This window comes from Cyphellophora europaea (genome assembly GCF_000365145.1).
Source record: "Cyphellophora europaea CBS 101466 unplaced genomic scaffold supercont1.1, whole genome shotgun sequence".
NCBI lineage: Eukaryota > Fungi > Ascomycota > Eurotiomycetes > Chaetothyriales > Cyphellophoraceae > Cyphellophora > Cyphellophora europaea.
The window spans coordinates 2353710-2380858 of NW_008481797.1; the positions used below are offsets into that span (position 1 = coordinate 2353710).

Genomic DNA, 27149 nt, shown 5'->3' on the forward strand with positions numbered 1-27149 from the left:
GCAATTTTTTGTCCCCAGACCGACTGCTTGATTGCTGAATTTTTGGCAGTGGAGTAGTAATTTTGTGCGGAGCCAAAGGGCGCCTCAGATATCTATACCAGGTCGTGACTAAGAGCTGAAGTCGTCAGACTGACACGGTTGAAGTGGTCACCACTCGGGGACTTCAGGTTCCCGTTTGTCGTCACTGACGGGTTCTCAGCAGTGAATACTGAACCTCGTAACCTCGGGCTCGCTTCACCAACGAGGCATGGTCCACCTGGAGGAAGCTTGATCTCGTGACTGTATATCTGTAACAGAGCCAATCTCGGGGGGAGAGGAGGCTTGATCCTTGGCATTTGCTGGTCGATAGGGGCCCTCCGTAAGACCACATCGCCGACCGCTTTGAAGAGCACGAGACGGTCTGCAGCTTGTTCTAGCTGCAGCGTTTGGGTTTGTGGAATTCTTCATATGGAGGGCAACGCCAGCTTGCGAACGAGCGCCAACGCAGGGGGTCCAGCCTGGATCGCTGTGATTGGCCGGATGACCCACTTTTATTAGTTGCCCGGCCGGCCCCTGGAGTGCTCGACCAAGACCCGCGTAAACACAGCGAATCTACCATGCACCTTTGATCAAGACCACCGTCACGCCTATTTCAGAGCTCATCTTGTATCACTCTGATGGCATTTTACCACGGCTTTCCCGTTGCTGTATATGATTCATAGCGAAATGTCTGCACCGCTCGCCGACCTCTCACCGTCAAGACATAATTCTAGACTGCTGAATCGCAACACGGACAACGATATCGATACAAAATCTCCGACGCTTCAAAAAGTGCCCGCAGCAATGCTCTCACCCTCAGCCACTTCAACGCCGGATGAAGGCGAAAACAGCCCTATGTCGAGCCCTAAGAGGGGCTTCTCGCCTGTCAAGTACCGCCTACAAGAAGATAATACCATCACGAGCTCACCGCCTGATTCCCCCGCAGAAGGCACTGTGCGCATCAATGATGGCCTGACGCGTGCCATTGGGCAGATGGAGCAGGAAGCGCAAAGCAGAAGTAGCACACATCAGACGCAAGACGAGCACATGAGCACTATATACCGTGCCTCCGCAGGAGACTCAACCATCCCTGAAGATGGCGAAGGCGATAACATTGACTTCACCTTAGACCTCACTCAGGGTACCCAGAACTTCGGGGGCGATGAGACAATCGGCGACTTGAGCAGTATATCGGCCATCCCTCCAGATATGACTCGATTTGCCAATTTGCGCAACTCGCCTACCAAATCATCCCGTGAGCAATGGTCGCCATCCAAACAACTGCGCGGCTCTGTACTCCTCAACACTCCTGGTACTGCTCAACGTCCACTGCAACTCCTTTCAAGAACAAACTCCATCAACGAGGAGAATGAAGAAACACCACGAAGGCCAAGAGATTCGAACGATTCTCCTACGGATCTGCTCAATTTCACCGGCCAAACAAACGTTCTCATTCCTCCGCCAGGCTCTGCTCCCCGAACCTCTCGCCGGAGTCCTTCGGGTCGTGGAGCGTTCCCAATCAAAGTCAACCCGACGCCCACACACCGAGCTCAGGCTTCGGTGGATAGAGAGCGCGCTGGTGGAAAGGCGTCGGACAAGTCGGTACCAGCAACACCTTCTCAAAACCGGCATGCGCACCGCCACAGCATGTTCGGCGCACCTAATGGCCTCGGCATGGATTTGCTTGATCTTGATATGGAGCCTATGGCGACACCCCGTTCTATTCCCACGGTCACACCTAGAGAGCTAGAATCTCTTCGTTCTGAATTACAATCCAAGATCTCTGGTCTCGAGGCCACCCTGTCGGGCAAGGAGGCTGAGGTGAAAGCTTTGACTCGGGCTATAACAGACGCCGAGGTTCGAGCTGGGAAGGTGAGCGAAGAGCTGCGAGGCGAGCGTGCAGCGAGAGAGGAGGTGGAAAACTCCAAAGAGGAGATGGAGCGCCGGAGCCGAGAGATGGAGGAAGTGCTGCGGGAGATCAAGCAGAATGCCTTTGTCGAAGAACGCGAACGCGAGAAACTCAAGAGGCAGATTGAGGAGGCGGATCGCAACGCCGAAGAAGCCGAAGTTCGCATTCTAGAGCTCAACTCTTCTCTGGATGCCCTTCGCTCTGATCGCTTAAACTCTACACCAAGCCCAGCAAAGCATCCTTCGACACCTGGCGCGACCATCGATGTCGATACTGCTGTCAAGAATGCTACTGAGAGTGTTGCACGAGAGCTGCATGCACTATACAAGACGAAGCACGAGCGCAAAGTTGCGGACCTCAAAGTCAGCTACGAGAAGCGGTGGATCAAGCAAGTCGAACAGCTACGAGCGGATCTCAAGGCATCTCAGGATGAAGTTGTTAAGCTGCAGACCGAGAAGGAAGCGACGATGAGTGGTGTCATTCCGGGTCAGGGCGATGCAATAATGAAAATGGAAGGCCAGATTGAAGAGCTCCGGAGATGGAACGAGGATTTGACCGCACAGAAGAAGGTGGTGGAAGCCGAATCTGCGGGTTGCAAGAGTCAGATCGAAACTCTGATGACGGAAACCGACTCACTTCGAAGTGAGCTCGAGCAAGAGCGGGTGGAGAAGGGCGAACTGGTGGTTCAGATTGATGAGTTCTTACTTCTCAAGGCGGAAGAGGAAGAGATTCAGGCTGAACGCGCTCGGACTCAGGCGCAACTGCAGCAACCTGTCAGTCCACCCCGGAGTGAGGATGGCAACAATACCAGGCCCCACTCTGTCACCTCGATACAAAGCCCCGGCAAGTCACGCAACAGCGCCACCAGTGATACTCCTGCGACTGGCCGCACACCGGGGAGGCCAAGACCAATGAGCATGCTACAAGCCCCGAAGGGCGGCAAGTTCTCTGGCATTCCAGCTCCTGGCTCCGGTCTCAAGGCACCTAGCAATGTAGCGCGAAACATGGGATACTCTGGCAGAAGCGGAGGCTTGATGGAGGGCATCGCGCGTATGGGTGCCGGCGGGCGATGAATCAAACTCCAAGGGCAATACACGATAGCTGCAAGCGATACCTCAATTGGGGAAGACGACTCATGAAAGAAATGAACGACGGCGATGAAAGTGGTATGCGTCGTTCCTGTGCTCTCTAGCCTTGCGTGTCTATAGTCATGCGAACGACCTTCGCCGCGTCCGATGTCCAGTCTTTTGGTGCAGCCATCGGACGTGGTATGTAATGATAGTACAATAACTACCGAACTTCATCACGAACGTACAATTCCAATAAGCCTTCTTTCTGGCTGTGTATCAGGAGGACTTCCGCATACAAATGACCTCCGCTTCGCCTGCCTGTTAGATTTCCAATGATAACCCGAGAACAGACTGTCACATCTTTCCCCACCCTTGATCCAGAGGATTTTCATCTACCGCTGAATCTGATGCGTCCCGATGCTTTCTGACTGGGGAAGCCAGCATAACGAACTCCCAGTGACGCTCGCGATAGAAAACTGGTATACCCCCCGAAATTGCGAAGGAAGTAGAGCCCGCGAAACTCCACACATTTAGGGGCCAAAAATCTAAGATGATATATACATAGAGGTGTAATTATTGCTCCAACAAGCACACACAAATGCACCAATCAGTCGCTCAGCGACCCAAAATCATCTTCATTGGTCTAGTGGTCATGATTTCCGCTTGTCATCTTCTCTTGCAGGAAAACAAGCGCGGGAGACCTGGGTTCGATTCCCAGATGGAGAGCTTTCCCCAATTTCTTCTTTTTGTTTTTTGGGCTCCTTGCGTGGACGAGGCAGTGTAGTGTTCGCTCGCTTGCTTTGTGGGTTTGTGCCGCGTGTGCCGACCGTGTGCCGAAGGCGAGGAGGGTGGGCCCAGGCGCCCGCGTGAAGCCATGGGGATTCGCAATCGCTGCTCAGATCTGCTATAGATCATTTGCTGCATTTTTGCTGCATTTCAATGCTTTGTGGTGCAACAGGCATCGACCTCTGATCCAGTACAGGCTACACAGGAAGCATATACTAAGTTCTGGGACTCATACTAGACAAATCGAGAGTCCATCGATGTTTGGTTGCTCTATCCCTCGTAAGGCAGTGACAGTCGCCGGGCACATTGTTTCCTGAAGCCGGTGTAGCAGTACCTCGCTGCGGCGGTACACCGGTGGCCTCCTCGTGCACGGTCGAGATGCCAGGACATGTCTGCCCGTCATTATGCCCTGGAATCTCCGACGACTGGAGTCTAAAAGAGCACAACAACTTAGGTCCGCACTCGGAAGTGTTCCCAGTAAGGTGTTGACGCCACTCGACAGAGACCGCCATGAATCAAGTCTCGAAGCGGGCGACATAGCAGCAAAATTCGCCAATCGCTTGTGCCATGCTCGAAGGGCCCATGTGGCTTAGTTGCCTGCTCCCGAGCGGCCAGCTTGCCGGCTTCACAGTCTCGTTGCGAGAAGATGGAGAGACGGATCCGAAAAGATGCACAATACGGAGGGAAAGGCCCGCTTCCGAACTTGAAGGGCTTGGCGAGTTGGGGCACCATGGCGATCCACTGTGTTTTGGTCTGCTCTCTATGAGGAACATCACCGTAATTGTCCACAAAGGGTCAACAAAATTGACAGGAAGGCATGCGGGTCTCCTAGAAGGTCACAATACAGGGTCGACAAAATCAATTGGCGTGCTCCTCCAACCTCACATCAGAGGCTTGTGGGTGGTAGTCTGCTGTGAATCCCGGGAGCCTTGCCGTCAGTTCTGTCGACCCCTTGTGCTCGTGATTCCGCCTTGCATCAAAGCATGTTGCTTCCGCAACATTAAAACATGCCTTCCGATCGTAAGTCCATCGCCTTGAAGTGCTGCTTGCCACGCCGGAACACGTCCAAGGTGGGCTTCCTGTGAAGTGGCTTCGCTTCCAGAGTCATTCTGGTTGCCAAAGCCGGTCAGGGCCAGCTGTACTCGGGGTACTTCTACCACCTCGCTTCCGTTGATATGCTCACCTGAGGAAGACGGCCGGATCCTGAACCGCATGTCCGCCACTTTCCGCCTTCTCAGGCTACTTCAAGAACGCTTTGACTCCCAGGGGCGGCCTTAGCGGTCGAGACCTACCCGTGGTTTCCTACCAAAATTACGCGAACCAATCTGAGGATTGCTCCCTATACGGTGTGCCTCTTCGATCGCAGACGTCCGCGACCCCATACCCCATATGGGACCCCACGGGCCTTCTGCTCACTCCGTCTCTGATCCGGCAACAACACAAGCTTCTCAAGAACTGCTGCGATTTGCTTGTGGTGTTTCCGGCATCTTCCACACGCGTTCGGCTGCAGCGCTGTATTTGCTCTGGCCAAGCACCTGATTGCTTGCTTGCTGCTCGGCACTTAGCAGATTCTCTCTACACCACTCGTCTGTCATGTGGACTCTGGCGAGCGTCGCCAGGGATAGTGGCGGCGGGATTGCATCCACCTTGCGATAGGCCACGCTCTTGTCCCATCGTCAATTTTGTCGACCCCTAGTGCATTCCCCAATTCCTGGGGTCAGGCTGAGAGTGCCCCGAACTACAAGAAGCTCGCCAGTCGCCCCAACGGCCATCTCTTCGCTTGAGCTGTGACTTCTCGAATATCTCCTGAGAAACTTGTTATTGACCAGCATGGCTGAGAAAGCTCAAACTACCCATGACGCAGAGGCTAGGCGCGATGGATCCGAATCGCCACACTTCGACGAGAAGGGAGACCTCCAGACCGTCGATGCTGGCCTTTCTGCTGACCAGGTCGTCGCTGAGTATGACGAGAAAGAAACTCAAAGGATCATGAGGAAGATCGACTACCGCTTGATCCCACTGCTCGCCGTCCTCTATCTGTAAGTGGCCTCGGATGCTTGTGCGAAGAAAGCCCTAACACGTACGCTAGTCTGGCCTATATCGATCGAAGCAATTTGGGCAATGCCAAAATTGCTGGCATGGAAGAAGATCTCAACCTCATTAACATGCGATACAACACTGCCCTTACGGTGTTCTTCGTGCCTTACGCGCTACTGGAGGTTCCAAGTAACGTGAGATGCTTGAGACCTAGGCTGCAGTTCTGTACGACTGACACACACAGATTGTCCTCAAGATGCTACGCCCATCAATCTGGATCTCGATTCTGTGCTTCTGTTGGGGTTTGGTCATGGTAAGTACATCTTCCTGCCTGTCCTAAACCCTGCGCGCTGCTAAGAACTTCCTTTAAAGACTCTTATGGGCCTTGTGACTACCTACGGCGGCCTAGTCGTCGCGCGATTCTTTCTCGGTGTTGCCGAAGCCGGATTTTTCCCAGCAGCCACTTTCCTTCTGACGATCTGGTATCAACGCTACGAGGTCCAACGTAGGATGGCCGTCTTCTACGCCGCTGCGTCCTTGTCCGGCGCCTTCTCTGGTCTTCTGGCTTTCGCCATAGAAAAAATGGACGGCATTCAAGGTCTCGCTGGATGGAAATGGATCTTCATTCTGGAAGGTCTCGCTCCTGTGGCGGTGTCCTTCTCGCTATACTTTCTGCTGCCCGACAAACCCGAGACGGCAAAGTTCCTCACCAAGCGGGAACGTGAGTTTGTCATCAACAGGATTGCTCTGTACACGGGCTCGGGTCACGGCCGCACTACCAACTCCGACAAGGTGGAATGGAAGTATATCAAAGCTGCCTTCTCGGACTGGAAGGTATGGGCTGCGATTGTTCCGTTCTGGGCGTGTTCCATTGGTACCTACGGGTTTACTGCCACCGTCCCTACAATCGTCAAGGCCATGGGATACAGTTCTGCAAACGCACAACTGATGACGGTGCCGATCTATGTGGCGGGCATGGTGGCCACGGTCATCGTTGCCTGGTGGTCCGATCACGCTCAGCAACGCACGCCATTCATCATGGGAGGCTTCTCCATTGCGGTCGTTGGATTCATTGGTGAACTGGCCATCCCGCATCCAAAGCTTCCCGGCGTTACCTACTTCTTCCTATTCCTCGTCGCCATCGGCCTCTACTGTCCCTTCGTCTGCGTCGTCACACTGGTCGGTAACAACCTGGCACCGTCCTCCAAGCGAGCCGTGGGCATGGCTCTATTGATCTCTGTGGGCAACCTTGGGGGCATCTGTGGCAGCAACATTTTCTTCACATCTGACGCTCCTAAATACCCTACCGGCTTCGGGTTCTGCCTGGCCATCTGTGCCGCTGGTATCATCGCGGCATTCGTTCTTCGCAAGGCATACCAGCGACAAAACAAACGGCGGGACGATATCTTGGCAGCAGAGGGTGAGGAAGGTCTCAAAGCCAAGTACACCGATGAGGAGTTGCTTTCGATGGGTGATAAGAGTCCCTTCTTTCGCTATACGCTGTGAAAGTAGAAAGCAGGTTCTCAACAGGGATTGGGACGTGGAGGTGTAATCTTTTGTGGTAGTGATTGAGTGCACCAGGGGGCTCCCCGAACACACAGGAGATCACTTTTGGGGGCCGGCAAAATTGACTGGTGCCCTCCTCGGACTCCCATCAGAGGCTCTCAGGTGGTAGTCTGCGGTGAGTTTCGGAGACCTTCCCAGCAATTTTGTCGACTCCTGGTCATGATGGTGGAACGATTCCTAATGGAATAGCTCCTTACAGATATGGTGCAGGTAATTTTCGAGGTTCTCGAAATGATATTCATGAATTTGCGTATACCAGAGATCCCCAATCCGCGGACCTCGCATAGCACGGCCATCCTCGCAACGAGCGGATCGCTCCTAGCGCCACCATCGGTGCGCCTAAAACCTACATCTGATTACACTCTCCCTCGCCGAAACCCTACTTCTCTGAAAGTGTTATTGCTTTCCTCCTTCACGGTCCAAAGTGTCGGTCCTGATCTCTAGAAGACTCTTCACAAACAGTACAATCTCGACCCTCATATTACCGACAACCTCACCTGACGTGCACAGCCTTTTCAAGCAATGGCGCCCTCAACTTCCACCAACAACCCCATCCATCCTCTCTACGCCATCATCTTCACCTACATCGAACCGTTCCTCGCCCTAGGCGGCGTCATCCAAACCCTCTCGTTCCCATTCAGCTACATCGCCATCTCCCATCCCACCATCCACACCGCGCTCTCTCCCCACCCGCATCTCCACCCCCAGCTCCAGACACTTTTCACCTGCATCGCCGGCGGCTGGTCGATCCTAACCTTCAATGACATCGTGACGCTACGCGTGTTTTCGCGCGACCCCAAGGTCTGGCGCTGCGTCTTGGCCGCACACCTGTGCTCCGACCTGCTGTACGTGCTGGCACTGGCGCAGGATGTCGGCTACGCGCACGCGCTGGATCCGCGGTTGTGGAGCCGTAAAGAGTGGTTCACGAATGTGCTGACGCTGCCGTTCATGTGGGCCAAGATGGCGTTTCTGGTGGGGGTGGGCGTGGATTCTGATGCTAGGGAGAGGGTGGTTGCCAAGGAACAGCTGAGGGGCAAGAAGGCTTGAATGCTGCTTATAGCTTCAGCAACGGAGATGATTTTGTGAGAATGAGCACGTTCATTATATGTACTGAGATGAGCGCAAGTGCAGCACCTCCGTCTGCTTACATCGTGCCCTACAGTCGTGTCCGGACGGGAGTCCACAGGGCCGGCTCCAGCACACGAGACGTTGTCGTCGTTACTAGAGTTTGTCCACCGGTGGTACGACGTCGGACTCAAGCTACAGAGCTTGACTGCCGGCGAGCGATAAGTCTCAGGCAGTGAAAGTCTGGGCACTTGGCCCTCTAATCAAGCATTTCCTGGCGTCCTCTTCAACTGCTTAGGCTCCTTAACGTACGGAGTGTTTATTACGGTATCAGAGTTATCGCGTCAGCAGGTCGGATCTTGGCCGGCAAACTGGACATGCTTGCTGCTAGGTTGATTACCTCAGACGGCTCAACTAATGGTAGAGGCTTTCGAGATCTTTCATTGGCACATAGAAGATGACGAGCAATCTTGCATTTTGCGAAAGCACCTGAGGAGGACTGAGGCCGTTTCAGACGCTCAGCAAACTTTTCGGGTAGGCCGCTTTTCGATGAATACAGGCGAGACGGACACCTACGGGCGAAATTAGGGGTGATACCAATGCCCACAGGTACGGGTAAAATCAGGTATTAAATACGTCACAGTACTAGTAGATAGACTTACATTTTAGTAAAGTTACTTACTCCAAGACCACTCAGAATGCCGCCCGTCAAATTGTTGACATCGCCAGAAACATTTTAGCATATTCAACGCAACATGGTGCTGTAGTTCTCTGACAACAAAACATTTTACGATGGAAGCCTGATCAAGCTCGCAAGGGAGCTTCCGCTCTTCAGAGCATATTTGGAGCAGCCGCAAAAAAACCAGCTACTCCGCTGCTGTTGATCAGGAGATGATTGTTCCATTCGCAGGAGAACAGAGCTCTCTCTCGATATGAGCACTCACTCCCCTACATCGCATGGCCCGGTCAAGGATCCAAATGGCGATCTTGAAGCCAATCCACGCCCATCAACCAGTTCCTCATTCCCAACATCTATGTATCCGGATAGCCTTCATGCTCGTCTATCACATTTTACTTGGGGCTGGTATACTCTGTCGATGGCGACTGGGGGCCTAGCACTCCTCCTGCATCCCAACACACAACCTCACGATTTCAGCGGCCTCCTCACGATCGGCAAGGTCGTCTTCATCATCGACCTTGTGCTATTCACGACTATAACAGCCGCTATAACCTGTCGCTTCCTGAGCAACCCTGGCACCTTCCAGGCTTCACTCACCCACCCGACCGAATCCCTGTTTGCTTCAACTTCCTTGATCTCCCTCGCCAGCATAATTGCCAGCATCGCTCACTACGGCATTCCGGAATGCGGTCCTTGGCTGATCACCGCCGTCCGTGTTGTTTTCTGGATATTCTACGCTGTGAGCTGGCTATCAGCCATTGTGCAATACGTACACCTCTTTACCAACCCCAGCTTGCGCATTCAGGACATGACTCCAGCATGGGATCTGCCCATCTTCCCGGTCATGCTTACAGGCACGGTGGCCTCCGCTGCAGCGCCGTTCCAGCCTGCGTATCAGGCCGTGCCCATGATCGTAGCAGGAACGCTAGCCCAGGGCCTTGGCTTCTTGGTCTCCATACTCATGTATGCCAGCTACCTCCGGCGTATGATCCAGTACGGCTTCCCGTCCCCAGGCTCAAGGCCTGCCATGTTCATCGCCGTTGGTCCGCCGAGCTTCACCGGTTTGGCACTCATCGGCATGGCGAACGCCTGGCCAGCCGACCACTACGACTTTTTTGGTGACGCAGAGATGACGCGCGTGGCACTACGTATCATCAGCTTTGTGACGGCCGTCTTCATCTGGAGTTTGGGCTTCTGGTTTTTCTGCATTGCCGTGGCGAGCACGCTGATGGTGGCGAGGGAGCTCAAGTTCAAGCTGAATTGGAATGCCTTTGTGTTTCCGAACGTGGGATTCACCATAGCTACAATTGAAATCGGACGCGTGCTAAGGAGTGAAGGAGTCTTGTGGTTGGGCAGTGTGATGACTGTTTTATTGGTAGGGCTATATCTATTTGTCCAGGTGATGTGTGTGCGGGCAGTGTTGAACAAGACGATACTGTTCGAGGGCTGTGATGAGGATGTATATCACACAGAAAGAAAAGTCAAGAGTGAGAAGCGAGCGGCCACCGGTGGGACCATCGGCGGCAACGAGAAGGAAGAGTAGTACCACATGAGACAGACGAAGAATCCTATACTATACAGTGATTTACTGCATCTTAGATGCAGATTTACTTCGCGCGACTTCTCGTCCTCGCACTGACACCGCCTTCCTCTCTAGCCTTGGCCGGCTTCGTCTCCTTGTCCTGCTTACCCTTCTTCGCGCCCTCACCACTGCCTCCACTCTTCTTGGGCGCAGCCTTCTTCGCATCCCCATTGACCTCCTTGTCATCTTTCGCGTCCTGCTTACCAGCAGCATCCGACTTCTGCTTCTTGTTCGCCGCCGCGCTCTTTCCACTCTCCGCCTTCCCACCAGGCTTCACCTCCTTCCCCTCATCATTGACCTCCAACCCACCATTCTCCGCCACCTCATCCTTATCCTCAGCCTCGTTCTTCTTCCTCTTTCCCCCACCTGAACTCTTGTTCCCGCCGCCACCACCACCAGCAGCCTTCTTCTCGACATTGAGCTCATTCGCCCTCTTCACCACGTCGTTCCCACTGCGCTTCACATGCACGGCCGGGTTATCGGGGCTCGCGTTCTTCTTGATGGTGTTGCCGCGGTGCGACTTGATGGCGATCTCGCCTTCCTTCTTCTTCTCCGCCACTTCGCCGCCGGGCGCGCCACCGCCCCATTGCCAGGAGACTATTGTACGCGACCAAGGTTAGCTGGTGGACTGGAGGCGGTGGGCCGAGGGGGAAAATAGGCTGATGCGCGCACGATGGCAAGCGCAACGCCGAGACTTGCGGGCGTGTTGCTGCGAGAGGGGATCCAAAATCAAGGGACAGGATACATACCTTTGTCGCCCTTCTCAGGCTCGTGGGAAGGCATGATGACGTAAGGCTCTGTATTCGTCTATATGCGCGTCTGGTCGCGGAGGAAACAACTTCAAAAGGGAGAGCCGTGAGAGCAGCGCAGCAGAGCAGGTGTATGCGCAATACTAAGGCGCGCAAATAGACTGTAGTTCAATAGCAAATAACAATGAAGGGGGGGAAAAGGGGCGGCAGGGGAAGCTCAGGCTGTCCACTATGTACATACGTACCTTTGGACACGACAGCAGCACGCCCTCGAAAACATGGTTGCCAGTAGTGACGAGTTCCGCAATCATCTACATCATCATCCACTTTTGCAACATTTCCGGACCCGCCATTCCTGTACGCGGGAAAAGGTGGATAATAGGTTCACAGGCTGCCAGTAGCGCGACAAGCCTCTTGCTCTAGGTCTATCAAGCGTCTGGGGCACCCGGGGAACATCGATCTTGCTTGCCGCGTGGAGCTGGCTAGATCAGATTGCCGACTTGAACCGTTGGAGACAATAGAAGACAGGGGGGAAAAGAGAGGAGATTGCCTCCGCACCAATCGCAATCCGCGCAGGAGGTGCGGACCAGTAATGATTCGAGGAGTTAATCGGAAAGTAAGCTCGACGCATGAAATCGAACATTGGGTGTAAACGGTATCCCGCACATGGAAATCTGATCATTTGCCTAGTATACATATATCTGACGCCAACTGAGGAACCTTCATTAACGAGCGGTCTCGATTAGTTGGGTCCACCGGCGACACGGCTGCGACCATCTTCTGGATCACCGAGGCCCTCATCATCACCAGGCTCTCTGTACGACTTTGTTGCGCCACGGGTACGCTCATCAACAATGTTGCTGGTATCAATGGCGTCGGCGTCGTCGCGCTCTGTTACTATCAGTACAGGATCATCATGGAAGGAGCATGTCGATAACTGACCGAGTTGCGCATCAGAGTCAGCAGTCTCGGCATCGATAGGATCCTCGACATTGGCTTCGTCGCTCTGCACCGGGATATGATCCTTCTGGCCCGTTCGAGACTGATAGTCATTCTGGGCTGGGGCACTGCCCTCTTCCTGGAAGTTGTCCTGGGGAGCAGACATTGTGATGGGTACTATTAGATGTTGAGTGTTGTGGTTTGAGAATAGTTCGACGTTTCTCGGTCAAAGTCTATGGTGAGAGGAGATGAAAATGTTTGCTATGGTCGTGACCTCCCCAACCTTTTGTAGACGACCTCTGCGGGTCTCTCATTTGACGTCAAGTCTGCTATGCACATGGACATGCCTGTGATAACCAGGACGTGTCGTCATGAAGGCCATACCCCCGGAGCTGTCAGCAGCAATGTCCCGCTTGTTGAGGTCATTGGGAGTGATTATTTTGCCTGTGCACGTTGTTCGTCACCACTGTAGTGGAGCAACTCCAGCAGATCCGAAGATGCGATCTCGCACGGACGCGATACGCGTGCTCAGCCTTTGCATAGATCACGTAGCCTCCGAAGTATTAACCTCCTGAATGAGCAGCACAAGGCTGGCCTGCCCTAGCCTTGGCAATGGATTGCTACGAGGAACGGGTTTAGTGTGAAAATCAAAGACGTCAACATTTCCTGTCAACCAAAGGATTCAGAACCTTGCATCGGTACCTCACCAGTGGGGGCCTCTCGATATGGTCCCAGGAGATCAATAGATGGATCTTGGATGCCTTCGGTTTCAAGTCAAGTGCACCGTCAGCGGGTCTGAAATCCGACCCACTTGTACATCGTACCTGCGTGTCCCACATGAGCGTGAATAAGCTGGTGGTCTGATGCCCAGGGTATCGGTACATTGCGCGGCCAAAATAATGTCAGAAGCAGCTGTAGGCCTATCCTCGCCCAGCAAAGAATCTCGTTCTGTCTGCGGGCCACTTTGTCGGAAGTGATTCTGTTGAATACCTAGCCAGAATTCTGCACTGTTGAAAGCTTGTGAGAGTTGATCAAGCCCGGAACCAGACACTGTAGCCATTGAAACCTCGAGGGGTTTTGCGGGCCCATCAGTTGCGTGAGGTGAGACAGCTCGCTTTCGGAGTGGTGAGCCAGCATGAAGTTTTGTGGTGGCGATACATGGATTCCAAGTGGTCTCAGCTGGAAGGTTTCAAGTAGGCCCTCCCAGGCACAACCAGCAGCTACTTGGTAGTGTTTAGTTAAGAAGAAAGAACCATCAAATCGTCTATGAGTGATCAAGACAGACAGGACTTGGGTACTTTCTCATGCAATAGAGTGCCAAGGTGTCACGTGCGGACGTGTTCATTCGCCTAGCTGGACGCGTTCAATGACGGCGCTCGCGTTGCGGAGTTGAAGCCGAAAATTGTACTTCTAAGTACGATTAGTTTTCGTTGCACGAGCCATACGCATTGCGGATCTACCTGTAGCTCAGCTGCATTAAATGCTCCAATTATGGATGATGAATGTGCCAATCCTCTGCTATTGCAATGGCTGAAGGAGTGGATGGACGAGGCGCAAGAGCGCAACAGTAAAGGCTACACTGTGTAGGTCAAATGCCTGGAGCTAATCAGAGCCCACTGACGAAATCAGCTACAAGAAAGCGTACTCTTCTATGAAGGCGTGCCCTACCACTTTCGAACACCCTTCTCAAGCACAGCAACTGAACGGCCTTGGACCCAAGCTCTGCGATCGGCTGACGGATAAGCTCAAGAAGTACAATGCCGAGCATGGCCTCCCAATGCCAGAGAAGGCACAAAAAACGCAGAAGGAGAAGCGACCGGCGTTGGGGCCCGGTGTCGATCCAGACAGAGCCCCAAAGAAGCGGAAGACGCAGCTCTACATTCCCAAGCAACGATCCGGAGCATATGCATTGATTCTAGCTTTGGCAACGCTGAACCCCGAGAGCAACCTTGCGCTGAGCAAGGCTGAGCTGATAGAGCTTGCTCAACCACATTGCGACTCTTCCTTCTCTGTCGGCAGCGACACTACTAAGCACTATACCGCTTGGAGCTCGATGAAGACACTGGAGAACAAGGAGCTTGTTTGTACCAAAGGTCATCCAACAAAGCGATACTACCTGTCGGACGAAGGATGGGAGGTGGCTCTGGCCTGTAGGAAGATCATCGAAGGCGACGACATCACTGACAAGCAACACAAGAAATACAGTGCCAAACCCGCCAAACCTCCAGAAGAACCCTTCCTTACTAAACAACAAACGATGGCTACCTCTAGAGTTGATGCTTTGGATATCATAGACCTTTCAAGTGAGCCAGAACATACGGAGTCGGTATCTAAAGGACGAATTCATCGCGTCTTCTCGTATTCAGGCGTCATCTCTCTACCTTCGGATGAAGATACTATCACCCTACCGAGTGGTAGCTTCGATATTAGGTTGGTCCTAGACACCCGAGAGGTCCGGTCAAAGACCGATCGTGACTACATTTCGGAAGAGCTCAAAAAGCAAGGTGTACAGTCGATCTCAAGAGCTCTTCCTTTGGGAGACATTCTCTGGGTTGCGAAAGTCAAAGACGAATTCGCTGGCCAGCTGCAAGCTGTCAACCGAGATGATGAAGATGAGCACAGTACTGAAATTGTGCTGGACTACATCGTCGAACGGAAGCGGCTTGACGACCTGATATCAAGTATCAAAGATGGCAGATTCCACGAACAGAAGTTTCGCCTGCGCAAGTCAGGTGTTCAAAATGTCACGTACCTGGTGGAGGCTTTCTCGATATCAGCTGAACGAGGCGAGACATACGGCCAGTCAGTCGAGACGGCTATAACTTCGACGCAAGTCATCAATGACATATTTGTCAAATCAACGAAAACGTTGGATGAGACTATCAGATATCTTGCCCGAATGACTCGGACGCTGCAAGACCTTTATAAGACGAAAGAAATCCGGATTGTCCGCTCCAACCGCATAGTCGCTGAGACCTATCTCGGGATGATGGACCAGTTGAGGCAGAAACACGTCCACTCCACGATAGGCGTCACGTTACCAGCTTTCGAAGCATTATGCGACAAGAGTCAAGCTATGACGCTCCGGGATGTCTACCTGAAGATGTTGCTTTGCATACGCGGCATCACGGCAGACCGAGCGATCGAGATCCAAAAGCTGTGGCCTACACCTATCGCCCTCATTGAAGCATATGAGGCATGCTGTACCAATAAAGCTCGTGACAGCATGATCAGCGATCGCCTAAGCACTTCCATTCCTCGAAAGAGGATTGCCAAAGGTCTGAGCGCAAAGGTGGCCGCTACTTGGTATGGGGAGGATGGTTGACGATTCTTTGCGGCAGCTACGATGACTTATGATGTATGAATAACGACAACAAGGACAGTCCGAGTGTTGTGGGATCGAAGTGTATAGGTAACACCGGAGTCTAGACTAGACCGGTACAGAGCATTGCGACCGGAATGGTCTTGGCGCGGAGTGAAGCTGGAGTCGACCGCATCACGGCCCGCATCCAGAATCGTACATTCACCTAAATTCCCTTCATCTCTGCCTGTTGCGCAACGTGTAGACATGCATTATATTGTTTCAGTGCTTTCCATCTTACCTGTCTTGATTGACATTACCACACCTTCACCCAGGTTCTGCTAGGATGCGCGACCGTCGCTTCCCCCAGAAACACGATGTCGCGCAATAAGGAAAACAATCCACTGCCTCCGTCGCGGGCAGTTGCATCCGTGTTCATCGGCAAGCAGCCTACACCTCCGAGTGCAGAGTTCTTCACGGACAGTCTACTCGAAGACACGTCGCGCATACCGTCGCCATCGCCATTGAAAAACAAGCATGCGGTCAGCAAACCACGACGCGCTTTGGGCTCTTCGAAGCCATTGCACGTCTCACGAGACCCAAACAACCTGGCGCGCAATCCTACCTCGTCGCATGAAGTGCGAGCGCGCGGAATCAGGCATCAGCCGCCTGCGCCCACCTTACAGCGGCCATTGAGCATACGGTCATCAAACTCGGACCTGATCACACCGCCTCAGTCGCGCGATGGTCCGGAATCGATCAAGAGCCCTATGTCAGTGGACTCGGTCCCGTCACACGATCTTACAGATACATATCAGCGGATATACGATGAGGAGGAGCTGGCAGCAACAGAGAGAGAACCTCTGAGCTCTGAAGATGATGAGGAAGAGATGGATTTTGATGGACAAATGGGCTCGCCAAGCAAGGCACCTAGGTCCGCCACTGCTCGGAACTCATGGGCGGAGCCTCTTGCAGCGAGGAACCCTACACAACACCCTGTGCCTGATGATGCCGACAAGGAGAACCTCGCCGAGGAGCGCACAGGCAGGCTGTCTGAAGATACTGGAATGAGTTTTCTGGCTCAATTGACTGATAAAGATCTTGCTGCGAAGATGACCCCACATATGACAGAACACGCAAAGGATATGCGAAGGCTGCAGAAAGGCATCAGCACGAGGCCTATTTCATTCCATGCTGGCACGAAGCCCTCAGAATTCATAGCGGACGATGCGCGCTCGAACGCAAGCTCCGGCGGAAGCTCACGTTCTTATAGAAGAAGGAATTTGAGGCTGAACAGCCCCGCAGTAGGCGGTGTCGCCAAAGCGCATTCAGACACCAGTCTGGACGCCCGTCCACGATCACAAGTCTCGCCCGCAGCACAAAGGTCGCAGCAGCAGTCCTCGCCTGTGTCGCGAGAGCCACTACGACCATTGAATATCCAATTTTCGAGCCAGGAAGCTCAAGATGAGCCTACAGCGCATGGACAAGTCTCGGATGACGAGGGCGATGAAACATCTGCGGAACTGAGAGCAAGAGAACGACAGTTCGGGCTCAACCGCGCAAAGAAACTTTTCGGCATCTCAGGGGCGGTAGAGGCGACGCATGAAGTGTCGAATGCTAATGCACCAGGCACGTTTTCGGGCTCAGAACGCCAAGGCAGACTCCAGGACGGTCCGGGCGACCACGGTGACCTGACAGAGGATGGCAACGACTTCACACAGAGCTCTATTAGAAGTCAGGCTTCCGATCGATCGGAATTTTCCGTTTTGAGGGCGTCTTCTAACAAAGTGCCAGTCACGAACAAGGGCATACTCAGAAAGTGGGCGCGTACAGCAGCCGAACAACAAGCGGAGCGGACTCAGAGTGTGAACTCCGACATTGAGTCCTCACAAGTCGACTGGGCAGGCGCAGCTGCTGACGTACCGCTGCCAAGTGTCGAGAACCGTGAAGTTGAGGCCGAGGCAGAAGAGTCTGCTTCGCCGGAGCACAGACGGTCTGCTGAGGGCTTCAGAAGAGTTGACAACGAGATGACCGGCATGACCGGCATGTCTTTCCAGGTTTCTGAAAGCCCACCTGTTAAGACCAAGAAGAGCTTTGACGATATTCTGCGTGAAAAAGAGATGAGTCTACTCTCAAAACAAGCTGTCACTAAGAGTCGGCTGGAGGCAATACGCGAAAGGGATCCTCGGGAGGCGCAGCGGCAGCTGTCACGTTCACCAAGTGGCTCATCATTGAGAAAGAGCCTTTCGAATGACGCCACAACGCCCCAGCAGGTTGAGAAAGCGCTAGAGCAGGTGGGCGAGCAGATCCCTGATACCCCGGTCGTCGTTTTCAGGTCTTCGAGCAACAATTCAAGAGACCTCCAAACTTCTGGCGAAAGGCCAGGTCATGACCGGCAGTCTTCTCATGATACTCTTCAGAGGTTCGCCCGCCTGAGTGCAACCCCAAAGTCAAGTCCATCGATTCTGCCAAAGCTCGCGCCCTCCAACAAGCAGTCCGAAGTCGAAGGCAAGAACGAGAGACGTTCATCAGAGGGCGCGCCTCAAGCCAAGAAGCCCTTCATAGCAGCGACTCCCAAAGTCACAGGTGCCTGGACAGACACTATTCTCCCGCCTGACACAATTAATACGGTCAAAGCGAAGCCCCAGCCCAAATACACGCAGACGCCGAATGTGACTGTCGGAGGGTGGGTCGCCACACCCCATCCCACGATTTCTCAAAGACCTTCGTCCGCCCCTGAGGCCATTGAGGAGGAAGTTCTTGAAGACCTCGCTACAGATATCATGCCGAATCGGAATCCGAGATCTGCCTCGTCCCATGCGCGGCCACTCGAACAGCAAGCAGCCACAACCGAAGTGAACCGGCCTCCTGTGGGCCAATCCGCCCTCTCCAACATACTCGCCGCTCAGCGCGCTCGTCACTCCTCAGGTGCAGCAGACGATACCCTCGACCTCGGCGACGCGACCATGGCTTCTCTGGAGGATCTCGTCGACCTCAACGAAGAGGACATCACCACACTGATCCGCCTGGGCGCAGAACAAGACGCATTGCAGCAGCTTGGCGAGAACGCCGCCGGCACTGCGATAGATGGGGACACCGGCGATCAGAAAGAAGGAGAGATTATGGTACTCGACCGACTGGCGCGCAAGCTACATACACTGCAATCCAACATACGCCACGCTCGGCGTGCAGTTGGGCGCTTCGAACGAGAAATGAGCGAGGGCGTCGATGAGGCCCTGGCGCATCAGCCTCACTCCGACCCCCTGACGCCGCAGATCCTGCAGCAAACGCCACTGGTGCCAACGCAGCTCAGCAGCGCTGGGCTCGTGAGGGGCACCGGCGTCTTTCCGATTCTTTACAGCACGCTGACGCTTCCACTACCACTACTCTTCCACACCCCAAAACATCGGCAGCACCAGTTGCCGCAGGGTAGGTGGCGTATGGGAAAGCCCACGCCGCTCCTCTACGTCCTGCTCTTCCTGCTCGCGTACTATGTGCTCGAAACCCTCCTCTCGGAGCTCTACGCACACCCGCTGTACGCCGAGACGTACGCGTGGCCGGCGGCGAACCAGGCTCCGGAACCGGATAGTGGGCTCGTGGTGCCGACGCTGCTGGCCAGAGTCTTTGGCGGGGATGTGCAGATGAGGCGGAGCGTCAAGGTGGCTCCAGCTGGTGCGGGTACTGACACCCTGGAGGGATGGGCCCAAGGCCTGTGGGTTCTGGGCAGGGCGGTGGTGAGGTTGTTTGCTGGTGGGGATGGGTTCGTCGATGGCCCCGCGCAGGGCCATGGCGGTGTCGGGGCGTCGCCGGCTGCGACGACCGCGGCGGCAGCGGGAGCACAACGAGGGGATGGCTGGAGCATGATGAATGATGAGATTTTATGAATTGGCATGTCTTTTACTAGCGAGGGTTGGGAGTCTTGGTTGTTGTTGCTATGAGTTACTGGGTCTGGGGCTTGGGGGCCGGGGAGTTTCTATACCTCGGGAGCGCGTTCTTGTATCCGAGAGTGTGCACAGTACACGACATTGAAAAGCCAGTGACGGCAGGAGATGGATTTCGGGCGAGCAATTCTGGCGAGAAGGCCTCCTATATCAACAGCTACAGATGCGACTGCTTGCTCTACTTTCTACCGTCTCTGGATAAGCTCAGTGATCGTCGCGAGGAATCGCATAAATAAAGCACGACGGTGTTCAGATGTACCAGCCTGCCTGCCAGCCAGCCAACCTGCCTGCCCGCGAGCGAGCAAGCGAGCGAGCGAATGAAACTTCTTACACATCAAGGTGAGTTTTGAGTTGAATGTTTCTTGTCTCGTCTGCTTCACAGACGCATCTTTCCAGCTTCATATCTGCATGCCCCCAACTTCCAGGATCCGAGCGGGACACACCCTCCTGGAAGGGAGAAAAAAGGAGTCGAGTAGAAATAGTGTGCTCACGGCTGCCAAAAAAAAAAAGCCGCACAAAGCCCCCCCTTTCCTTTCCCTTTCACCGTTTGAAGGATTCGCTCAATCGCAATCGCTTTCGCTCCAAAACAAAACTGTCGGTCGCTCGAACGCTTTCTGTTTCGCTTGATTCGGCACTGTTAGAAGGAAAAAAGAAGAGGAGCAGAGAATAGACGTAAGTCCGCTCCTCAATAATAAACGCTGCACAACGCTGCCGCCCAGAAACGTTTTATGGCTACGGGCAAAATTGTTAAAACTTTATGCACACATTGTGGCCGTGAAGTCGTCAATCATGGGGGGACAAAGTGCCGCCCACAGGGAGGTAGATGCTGAATCGGAATGACGGGTATCAAATGAGGTGGTCAGGTCTGGTATCGTATCGTAAGTTTAGAGTCGACAGTGGTGGATTAGTACTGTGCACATAATTCTCGTAATGTCGTATGGATCGTCGTCGTTGCTGTTCGCCAGCTCTTAGGAAGCAGCCTCTTTCCGATACTCCTTGCCGTAATCGCGGAGGAATTTCTCGAAACACTCGGCGTCTATATACACGTCAGTGGACTATGGTGCTGGTGGGTGGGCACACCGCACTCGAGACACGGCGACATACCTCTTGGCTCATCGAACTGCAGGACGTGGTCACCACTGGCCATCGGAGGCGTATACCGTGGCGAGAATATGTGACGCTTTAGATCAGATAAGTAGACTTTGGTTCGAGATGTTGATTTCTTGACCCAACGGGCAGACGTGATGTGATGGGTTACAAACGCGGTCCATATGGGTACGCTATAGTCATGAGCGTGAAAAGATCCAGAGCATTGGTGGCTTACTTTTTGTGCTCGCCATCGAAAATAGAGGCTTCGAGCCGCAGCACGCCAGTGATTTTCTCTCGGAGGAATCGCAGGCAATGGTGGTATCCGCTGTCGTCAATGGGCCTGGTCACCGTCAGTACGCGTCGGAGACAACTAGAGGCCAGGGACCTGACGCAGAAAAGATGAGCTCTTCATTTGCTAGGCTGTGGTCGAAATTAGCCGCCACACGTCGGCGACCGTCATAGGATCGCAATGCGATGAATGTACAGTGAAATATGATCAAGACTGTATCGTCAGTGAAGTCCCCCCTGAACACCAGGTCTTGACTTACATTCAATGCTGGGGAACTTGAAAGCCGCCCACGCCGTGTTTTGGCCCACGCCGGCGACTGCCCGACACAAAAACAGCATCGAGCCGTCTCGTCGTGAATGGAGTTCGCTTAGCGGTAGACAGGCCGACTGTAGTGAACCAGATCCACGGCTCTTCGGCCAGTGGCAAGATATCTTGGTACGAAAGTCGCGATGACGAATCCAGAAACAGCATCGGAAGTCGCGGATTTTCCTAGCAAAATCAACTTGCCATACAGCCTCACGCGCTTTCGAACTTACATCTTGACTACACATTCATACTCGTCAGGTTCAGGCATAGGGTCGCCATCACCACGGCCCATCGGGTAGCACTCCGAGACCTTGTCCTTGTTCTTTCTGTCTCGGATGTCGGTGGAAGGAAGGTCCTTGAAGATGTGACCAGCCCAATGCTTCGTTTCAGCGTCAGCACTCGAGGCAGTACCAGCAGTGGAGAATGTAGTTGTTGGTGAAACTGGAGACATGGGTGGGTTCGACAAAGATGGTCGTTGGATGGAATCCCACGACACATTGGTCTCTGGCGACAGAGGGCGATTGGACGGAGGTCGTACTCTTTCTTGAGACCGGGGCTGGCGCATTTCTGATCGTCTTCAGCATCGGGCTGGGCTTTCATAGACATACTTACGACCAATGTTGGCCCGTGGTGATAAGAGGGCAGGTGGGAGAATGGGAGTGCGAACGGTGAGGGCGGTCAGGTCGGCGATGGCGTCTGTAGCCGTAATCAATCTTCGATCATTGAGCTGTGCTCGTCGGAGCGTTAAGAGATCTACTCTGAGATCTTCGATGAGATCCACAGGGGGTTGGTGGCTAGTCATTCGGATTAGCCGTTGGATTCTTAGGCAAAGCCTCGGTCACATGTTCTCAGGCATATGCAGACACCCAAGTGAGTTGTTAAGAAACATGACTGTACCTGTTGAGTTGTCGCAGCAGTGCTGAAGCAAATAGGTTGTACATTTTCAGTCTTCCGACAAGACTCTGCTGCCTCGAGCTTTTGCAGTGTCTCTCAATCTCCCTCCATGCCGCTCGACAATCATGCCCTATAGGCTGATCGGGCATCTGGCCGAGAATCGCCCACACATCTTGCAACGTATAAGCGACACTATGCTGCAGCAATTCCAAGTCGTCGATCAGGTCGACATTGTCAATGACACCGTTGCGGGCAACAATGGACCTGTCGAGATCGCGCAGGAAATGGCGAAGATCGTTGAGATAGCCGATTGCATCGGTGATGCCATTGTCACGATCATAATTGCGAAAGCGCTCGAGGATAGCAGCAATGTCTTTGGCCCTGTCGGCCTCCGGAAGTAGGATCATAACGATTCATGATAAAAACGGGCGCAGGAATTACATCTGGAAACGAGCTCGTGGACGGTGAACGAAGGGTCTTCCAGGTGAATCCGCCGTGCGGTGCGGTTTTGCAACGACGTTCAGCTCATTGGGGCCGCCCACACGCGATTGGTATTTAGGACCTGGTAATACGCGGGAAGATGGTATCTAGACCAGACTGACGTGTCAAGCTCTGCGCACGTCAAGCACTGACCGGTCGGGCGGGATTGGCCGTTGATTCGTGGGACGCTCAATATGCACGCCATAATGTCGCAACTGGAGTTTATGGATCCCGGTCTCGCTTTGTAAAGGCGTTAAAAGGTCTCGGCCCCATGGTGAAGCTCTAATGAGAGCCAGCTAGGGGAGCAAATTGGAGGCGTTTGGACCGAGAAGAGCGTTCTCCTCCGGCGTGGAGATGGAGTGGCGCTGGAGCCCATGTGTCATCCTGCATGGCAGATGCATCCCTGAATCGCCTAGGCACGCGAGAACCCCAACCAGACCAACTCGCGGCTCTTTACCCATCGCACGTCTGTGATGGACGCTGCTCGCAGGAGCCACAAGGCCAGATGTGAGTCGACGAAGACTGAGCAGCAAAGTGACGTGGCTCGAAGTCTGGCGAACGGCGAACGAAGGCTGCAGTGCGTACGTGAACCGTAGTAAACGCCTATCGATGCAACGGTTGTCAGTGTAGCGTAGCTTACCTGGAATCGGAGATACAGAGGTCTGGAAATCGAAGTCCTGAAGTTGGAGAGTAATGGAAAAGCGCGAAAGCAGAGGCTGAGATGTTAAATGCTCTGAGAATCAGCAGTCTGGTCGGTTGCCTCGTTGTTGCCTAAGGTGTCGATTCAGCCCAGCCCCAGGGGGGCGAAAAAGGACCCCAGAACGATTCAGCCTTACTGACCGGGCGCAGCTGTGCAGGTGATGTCAGGTGCCTGTGAGGATTGTTGCTTCTCTGCATCAAGCTTCTGTTGGTCAATGCCCAGCTAATGCTCGAAATTGTGATGAATCTTGCATGACTACGATCGGGAACAAGTACAGGCAGTAGGAGGATCCTTGAAATCATGTGCAGCAGTCTTGTGTCATATGCTCTTGAATAGCATGCCTGATAAGGATACTATTCCCAAGTGATACGTTTGCTGCAACACCTTGGTGAATGTCCCCTCTTAGCATGATGCCATGGAAGCCATATTCATGAAAAGAGACCCTGCCCATCCCCGTGCCGTTTCAACTCCAGATCAGCACCGCCACAAGACCATCGTCGAGCTATTGTCACACGATTGAGATTGTTGAATCAATCAGCAATCAAGAAGCTTCGGCGAGGGTGGTCTACTCCTCGTCCTCCTCGCTGCCAGCAGCCTGCTAAATGTTAGCGATGAGTGCGGGGACGCGGAAGGATTCGACTCACATTGTACTTGGCCTTCTCATCTTCGTAACGCTTCTTGTCAGCAGCGGCCTTCTTCTCATACGGCTCGCGCTGCTTGTCGGTGAGAGCCTTCCACTTATCACCAAGAACTTTGCCGACCTGGCCTGGAATGAGGAGTCAATATAGACTCGAGAGGTAAAGGATGAACAAACACACCGAAGCTGATGCCGGGGTTCTCCTCACGGACAGTGTCGCGCTGGTCATTGGCGAAGAACATGTAGGCAGAAAGACCACGCTTGGGGGCGTTAGGGTCTGCATCGACTGTCAGTGATAGCTTTTTGGAGATGGAGGATGAAGCGCATACCCTTCTTCTTCTTGCCACCGTCACCGCGGGTACCCTTCTTAGTGGCAGTCTTGGTTGAGCGAGGCATGCTGTCTGGCGACTCGGACTTGGTCTTGCGGGAGGTAGTGGTTAACTTGGTGGTGGACTTTGTGTTAGTAGCGGCTCTAGCCATGGCGACAAAAGTGAGTCGAGTATGAATCAAGATGCGGTCGTGGGAAAGGGTTGGAGGGTAGAGGTGTGGTAGAATGCGCAATACCAAGTGCAGCGAGGGAACGTGAGAATTATAGTAATGAGGGTGAGAGTTGATCAAGAAGGCGAGATCAAGAAAAATCCGTGCCTGTGCACGGGTGAAGGGTGATGATGGTGAAGTAGCTGTGAGGCGGGTTCGATTGTTTTGATTCGGGCGCAGGCAAGTGACGCATGCGTTGCGACGTGTATTTTGCAGAATAAAGCAGCATAGAGCACGCAAGACTTACAGAATAACGCGTTGACGCGTCGGATTGGTAGAGAAGAGTGGTGGTCTGGTGAGGTGGTTAGCATGGCAATTCTACAGGCATTGAGGGCGGCGACGAGGTGCGCCAGTCGCGATCCAAGGCAGGAACATTGACAGTAGGGCCATTTCCAATCGCCTGCATGCGCGAAAAAAAGCGTCGCAGAGGAAATGTGGAAGCGACCATGAAAGGCGGTGGTGGTTGTGAGGGGAGGAATGGACTTACCAGAAATTTGAGGCAGTAGTAGCAAATGCGCGCAGCAGTAGCAGGTACACACAGCAGTGAGAGGGAGCAGTGGTGAGGCAGAGTGGGAGGAGAGAATTGTATGAGGACCTGGGGCGGGCGGGCTGCCCTCCCCTTCTCTGGCGCCCAAAAATTGGAGACTCTTTTCGTTACTCCCCCAGCAGGAGCTGCTGCCCCCCTCCCGGAGCCACAGCTGCAGTCGCCAGCCAAACACAGCACGGCTGATGCACTTGAGCTACGATCGCAGCTTGTACTGCTCTGGCCAAGGTCCAGTTGCAACGCAGGGAGCTGGTCCTCTGCGACACTCAAATCAACCCACCGCCATTTCTCCCGCCAGCCCTTCAGCCAGGTCCGTGGTGCAGCGTGCTGTGTTGTTGGATGGCTGGATGGCTTGATGGCTGGACCGCCTACCGCTGTCTCGGACCTGTTGCGGTGCTCAGACTCTAAGTTCATTCTGCTTCATCTCACGCCATCGCTCGGCCATTCCTCCTTGTCTTCTAGCCGTTGCTGACTGTTACGTTCCTTTCCCTCTCATTCCCTGCTTCGGCCTTCCTCGCCCGCCCGTCCATCAACCAAGTCACTGTCGTCACGCTTTCTTAGGCTTGCCGCGTCTCAGTCGACTCCACCTTCTTCTCCCTGATTGTTATTGCAACCACTGATTTGCGCGATAAACTTCCTGCTATGTCCGGCAACTCCTATCCTTGCATGCCCGTCACGAGTTTTCGGGGTTGTCTAGAATTCCCGCTTTTCCCGTTGCTCCCTGCTTGTTGACTTCCCCCCTCTCTCCCTCTCCGGCAAAACGCGCCTGCGAAATGCGTAGCCACGCTTTTCCGTCTATTTCCTCCCTTCGCTTCTAGTTCATGACAAACTTGGTTTGCAAGTCTTCGCCACCCTACAGGCCTTCCGTTCATCGCTTTTTTGACCAATTTCTGGCCTAGTCCCCTCACTATTTTTTCGTTGCGACTTTAGCTGTGCCTCCCTTCAAATCCGGACAGGACGTGATTACATAAGGCATCGGTGGATATGCCAAGCCTCAGCCTTCCAGGTCAATCTATTCTCCGGCGCTGGGTAGCTCCACACCAAACAGTTTCTGGTACTTTGGGGCCCCTGATCTCTGAAGCCTTGCTCCCACCACGGCAAAAGGTCTGTCTCAAGGTCATTTTCATTGTGCTGGTACCAATGCTGGCGGCAGGATTCTATCTATCACACACGCGTTGCTGTCGAGGTAGCACGCTTCTTGTTCGCTGCTCTACCCTGGCTCAAGCTCTACCTGTTACACTCTGTTGCAACTGACGCGCGTGGTGTAAATACCTCAGAACTTGAAGCCGCGGAGCGCCATCTTGAAGTCCTTGCCAAACTCCAGCTCTGCTTCCTTCTTCGCGTAAAGCTTCGCTCTTAAGATTCATCACTTTGTTGATCTCATCCACAGAGATCTGGCCCTTAACCTTGGCCCTAGGGATCAGAATGGAGGTATGCTCGTCAAGTTCCATACCCCTGGGTGTTACGAACGAGATCATACCGTCTAAGGAACGCGGTTAGAACTCTTCCCACTCTTGCATGTAAGCCCGGGTCGCCAATTACCGCAAGCAGTAGCCGTGGAAGGTCATGGCTTCAAGCTCCTGAAGCTCGATCGACATGATCCTGGCTTCGACTATAAATTGCTTGACGCTTGGAATCGTGAAGGGAGGCAAAGTTCTCGCCGTCATCGGGACAACCCGTATCCGACTGGAACTTCCAGGTCTCAGTGGTGGGCAGAATGCTGAGCTTGAAGACAATTCCGGGAGCATCCGAAACGTGCTTTGGCTTTACGGAGAAGCGCAAGGCAAGATTACGGGCTGGGTAGGTACTCGTGGCACTGAGTTGTCAGGTTGTCGAGCGCCTTGAAGTCGCGCAGGATGGTGTCCCAAGTGTCAGATGTCAGATGTGTGCCGTCGTGTCTTGCGCAAACTTTGTTGTTGTTGAGTCGCGCAAGTCGGTAGGGGTAACAGTGGATTGCCAGTGTGATGTTGGAGATGAGCCTTGTCATGGGCGTACGAATCTGCATGAGCATGAGAGTGTCTCGCTCCTCAA

General features: G+C 53.7%; 10 protein-coding genes and 1 non-coding gene across 11 annotated transcripts; 7 read left to right on the forward strand and 4 right to left on the reverse strand.

Annotated features, from left to right (window-relative positions):
- Positions 1-705: 705 nt before the first annotated feature.
- HMPREF1541_00901 (uncharacterized protein) lies at positions 706-3000 on the forward strand (the record flags this gene model as incomplete). The annotated part of the gene is made up of 1 exon (XM_008713203.1): positions 706-3000. The coding sequence occupies one exon, from the start codon at positions 706-708 to the stop codon at positions 2998-3000; it is 2295 nt and encodes a 764-aa protein (XP_008711425.1).
- A 629-nt stretch (positions 3001-3629) lies between these two features.
- HMPREF1541_00902 lies at positions 3630-3723 on the forward strand. Its single transcript has one exon. It is a non-coding gene; the product is annotated as a tRNA-Asp (tRNA).
- Positions 3724-5613: 1890 nt separating this feature from the next.
- HMPREF1541_00903 (uncharacterized protein) lies at positions 5614-7326 on the forward strand (the record flags this gene model as incomplete). The annotated part of the gene is made up of 4 exons (XM_008713204.1): positions 5614-5822; positions 5873-6014; positions 6065-6133; positions 6193-7326. 4 exons carry the CDS (start codon positions 5614-5616, stop codon positions 7324-7326), a joined length of 1554 nt encoding a protein of 517 aa, XP_008711426.1.
- Positions 7327-7908: 582 nt separating this feature from the next.
- HMPREF1541_00904 (uncharacterized protein) lies at positions 7909-8433 on the forward strand (the record flags this gene model as incomplete). The annotated part of the gene is made up of 1 exon (XM_008713205.1): positions 7909-8433. The coding sequence occupies one exon, from the start codon at positions 7909-7911 to the stop codon at positions 8431-8433; it is 525 nt and encodes a 174-aa protein (XP_008711427.1).
- A 950-nt stretch (positions 8434-9383) lies between these two features.
- On the forward strand, positions 9384-10673 carry HMPREF1541_00905 (uncharacterized protein; the record flags this gene model as incomplete). The annotated part of the gene is made up of 1 exon (XM_008713206.1): positions 9384-10673. One exon carries the CDS (start codon positions 9384-9386, stop codon positions 10671-10673), a length of 1290 nt encoding a protein of 429 aa, XP_008711428.1.
- A 64-nt stretch (positions 10674-10737) lies between these two features.
- Positions 10738-11495, reverse strand: HMPREF1541_00906 (uncharacterized protein; the record flags this gene model as incomplete). Its single annotated transcript, XM_008713207.1, has 2 exons — positions 10738-11309; positions 11462-11495. The coding sequence occupies 2 exons, from the start codon at positions 11493-11495 to the stop codon at positions 10738-10740; spliced, it is 606 nt and encodes a 201-aa protein (XP_008711429.1).
- A 708-nt stretch (positions 11496-12203) lies between these two features.
- Positions 12204-12566, reverse strand: HMPREF1541_00907 (uncharacterized protein; the record flags this gene model as incomplete). Its single annotated transcript, XM_008713208.1, has 2 exons — positions 12204-12352; positions 12404-12566. The coding sequence occupies 2 exons, from the start codon at positions 12564-12566 to the stop codon at positions 12204-12206; spliced, it is 312 nt and encodes a 103-aa protein (XP_008711430.1).
- A 1325-nt stretch (positions 12567-13891) lies between these two features.
- On the forward strand, positions 13892-15725 carry HMPREF1541_00908 (uncharacterized protein; the record flags this gene model as incomplete). Its single annotated transcript, XM_008713209.1, has 2 exons — positions 13892-13983; positions 14030-15725. 2 exons carry the CDS (start codon positions 13892-13894, stop codon positions 15723-15725), a joined length of 1788 nt encoding a protein of 595 aa, XP_008711431.1.
- A 353-nt stretch (positions 15726-16078) lies between these two features.
- Positions 16079-19585, forward strand: HMPREF1541_00909 (uncharacterized protein; the record flags this gene model as incomplete). Its single annotated transcript, XM_008713210.1, has 1 exon — positions 16079-19585. One exon carries the CDS (start codon positions 16079-16081, stop codon positions 19583-19585), a length of 3507 nt encoding a protein of 1168 aa, XP_008711432.1.
- A 1025-nt stretch (positions 19586-20610) lies between these two features.
- Positions 20611-22627, reverse strand: HMPREF1541_00910 (uncharacterized protein; the record flags this gene model as incomplete). Its single annotated transcript, XM_008713211.1, has 8 exons — positions 20611-20678; positions 20747-20922; positions 20967-21071; positions 21122-21233; positions 21280-21509; positions 21557-21830; positions 21942-22120; positions 22224-22627. 8 exons carry the CDS (start codon positions 22625-22627, stop codon positions 20611-20613), a joined length of 1548 nt encoding a protein of 515 aa, XP_008711433.1.
- Positions 22628-23965: 1338 nt separating this feature from the next.
- HMPREF1541_00911 (non-histone chromosomal protein 6) lies at positions 23966-24279 on the reverse strand (the record flags this gene model as incomplete). The annotated part of the gene is made up of 3 exons (XM_008713212.1): positions 23966-23995; positions 24045-24166; positions 24219-24279. 3 exons carry the CDS (start codon positions 24277-24279, stop codon positions 23966-23968), a joined length of 213 nt encoding a protein of 70 aa, XP_008711434.1.
- Positions 24280-27149: the final 2870 nt, after the last annotated feature.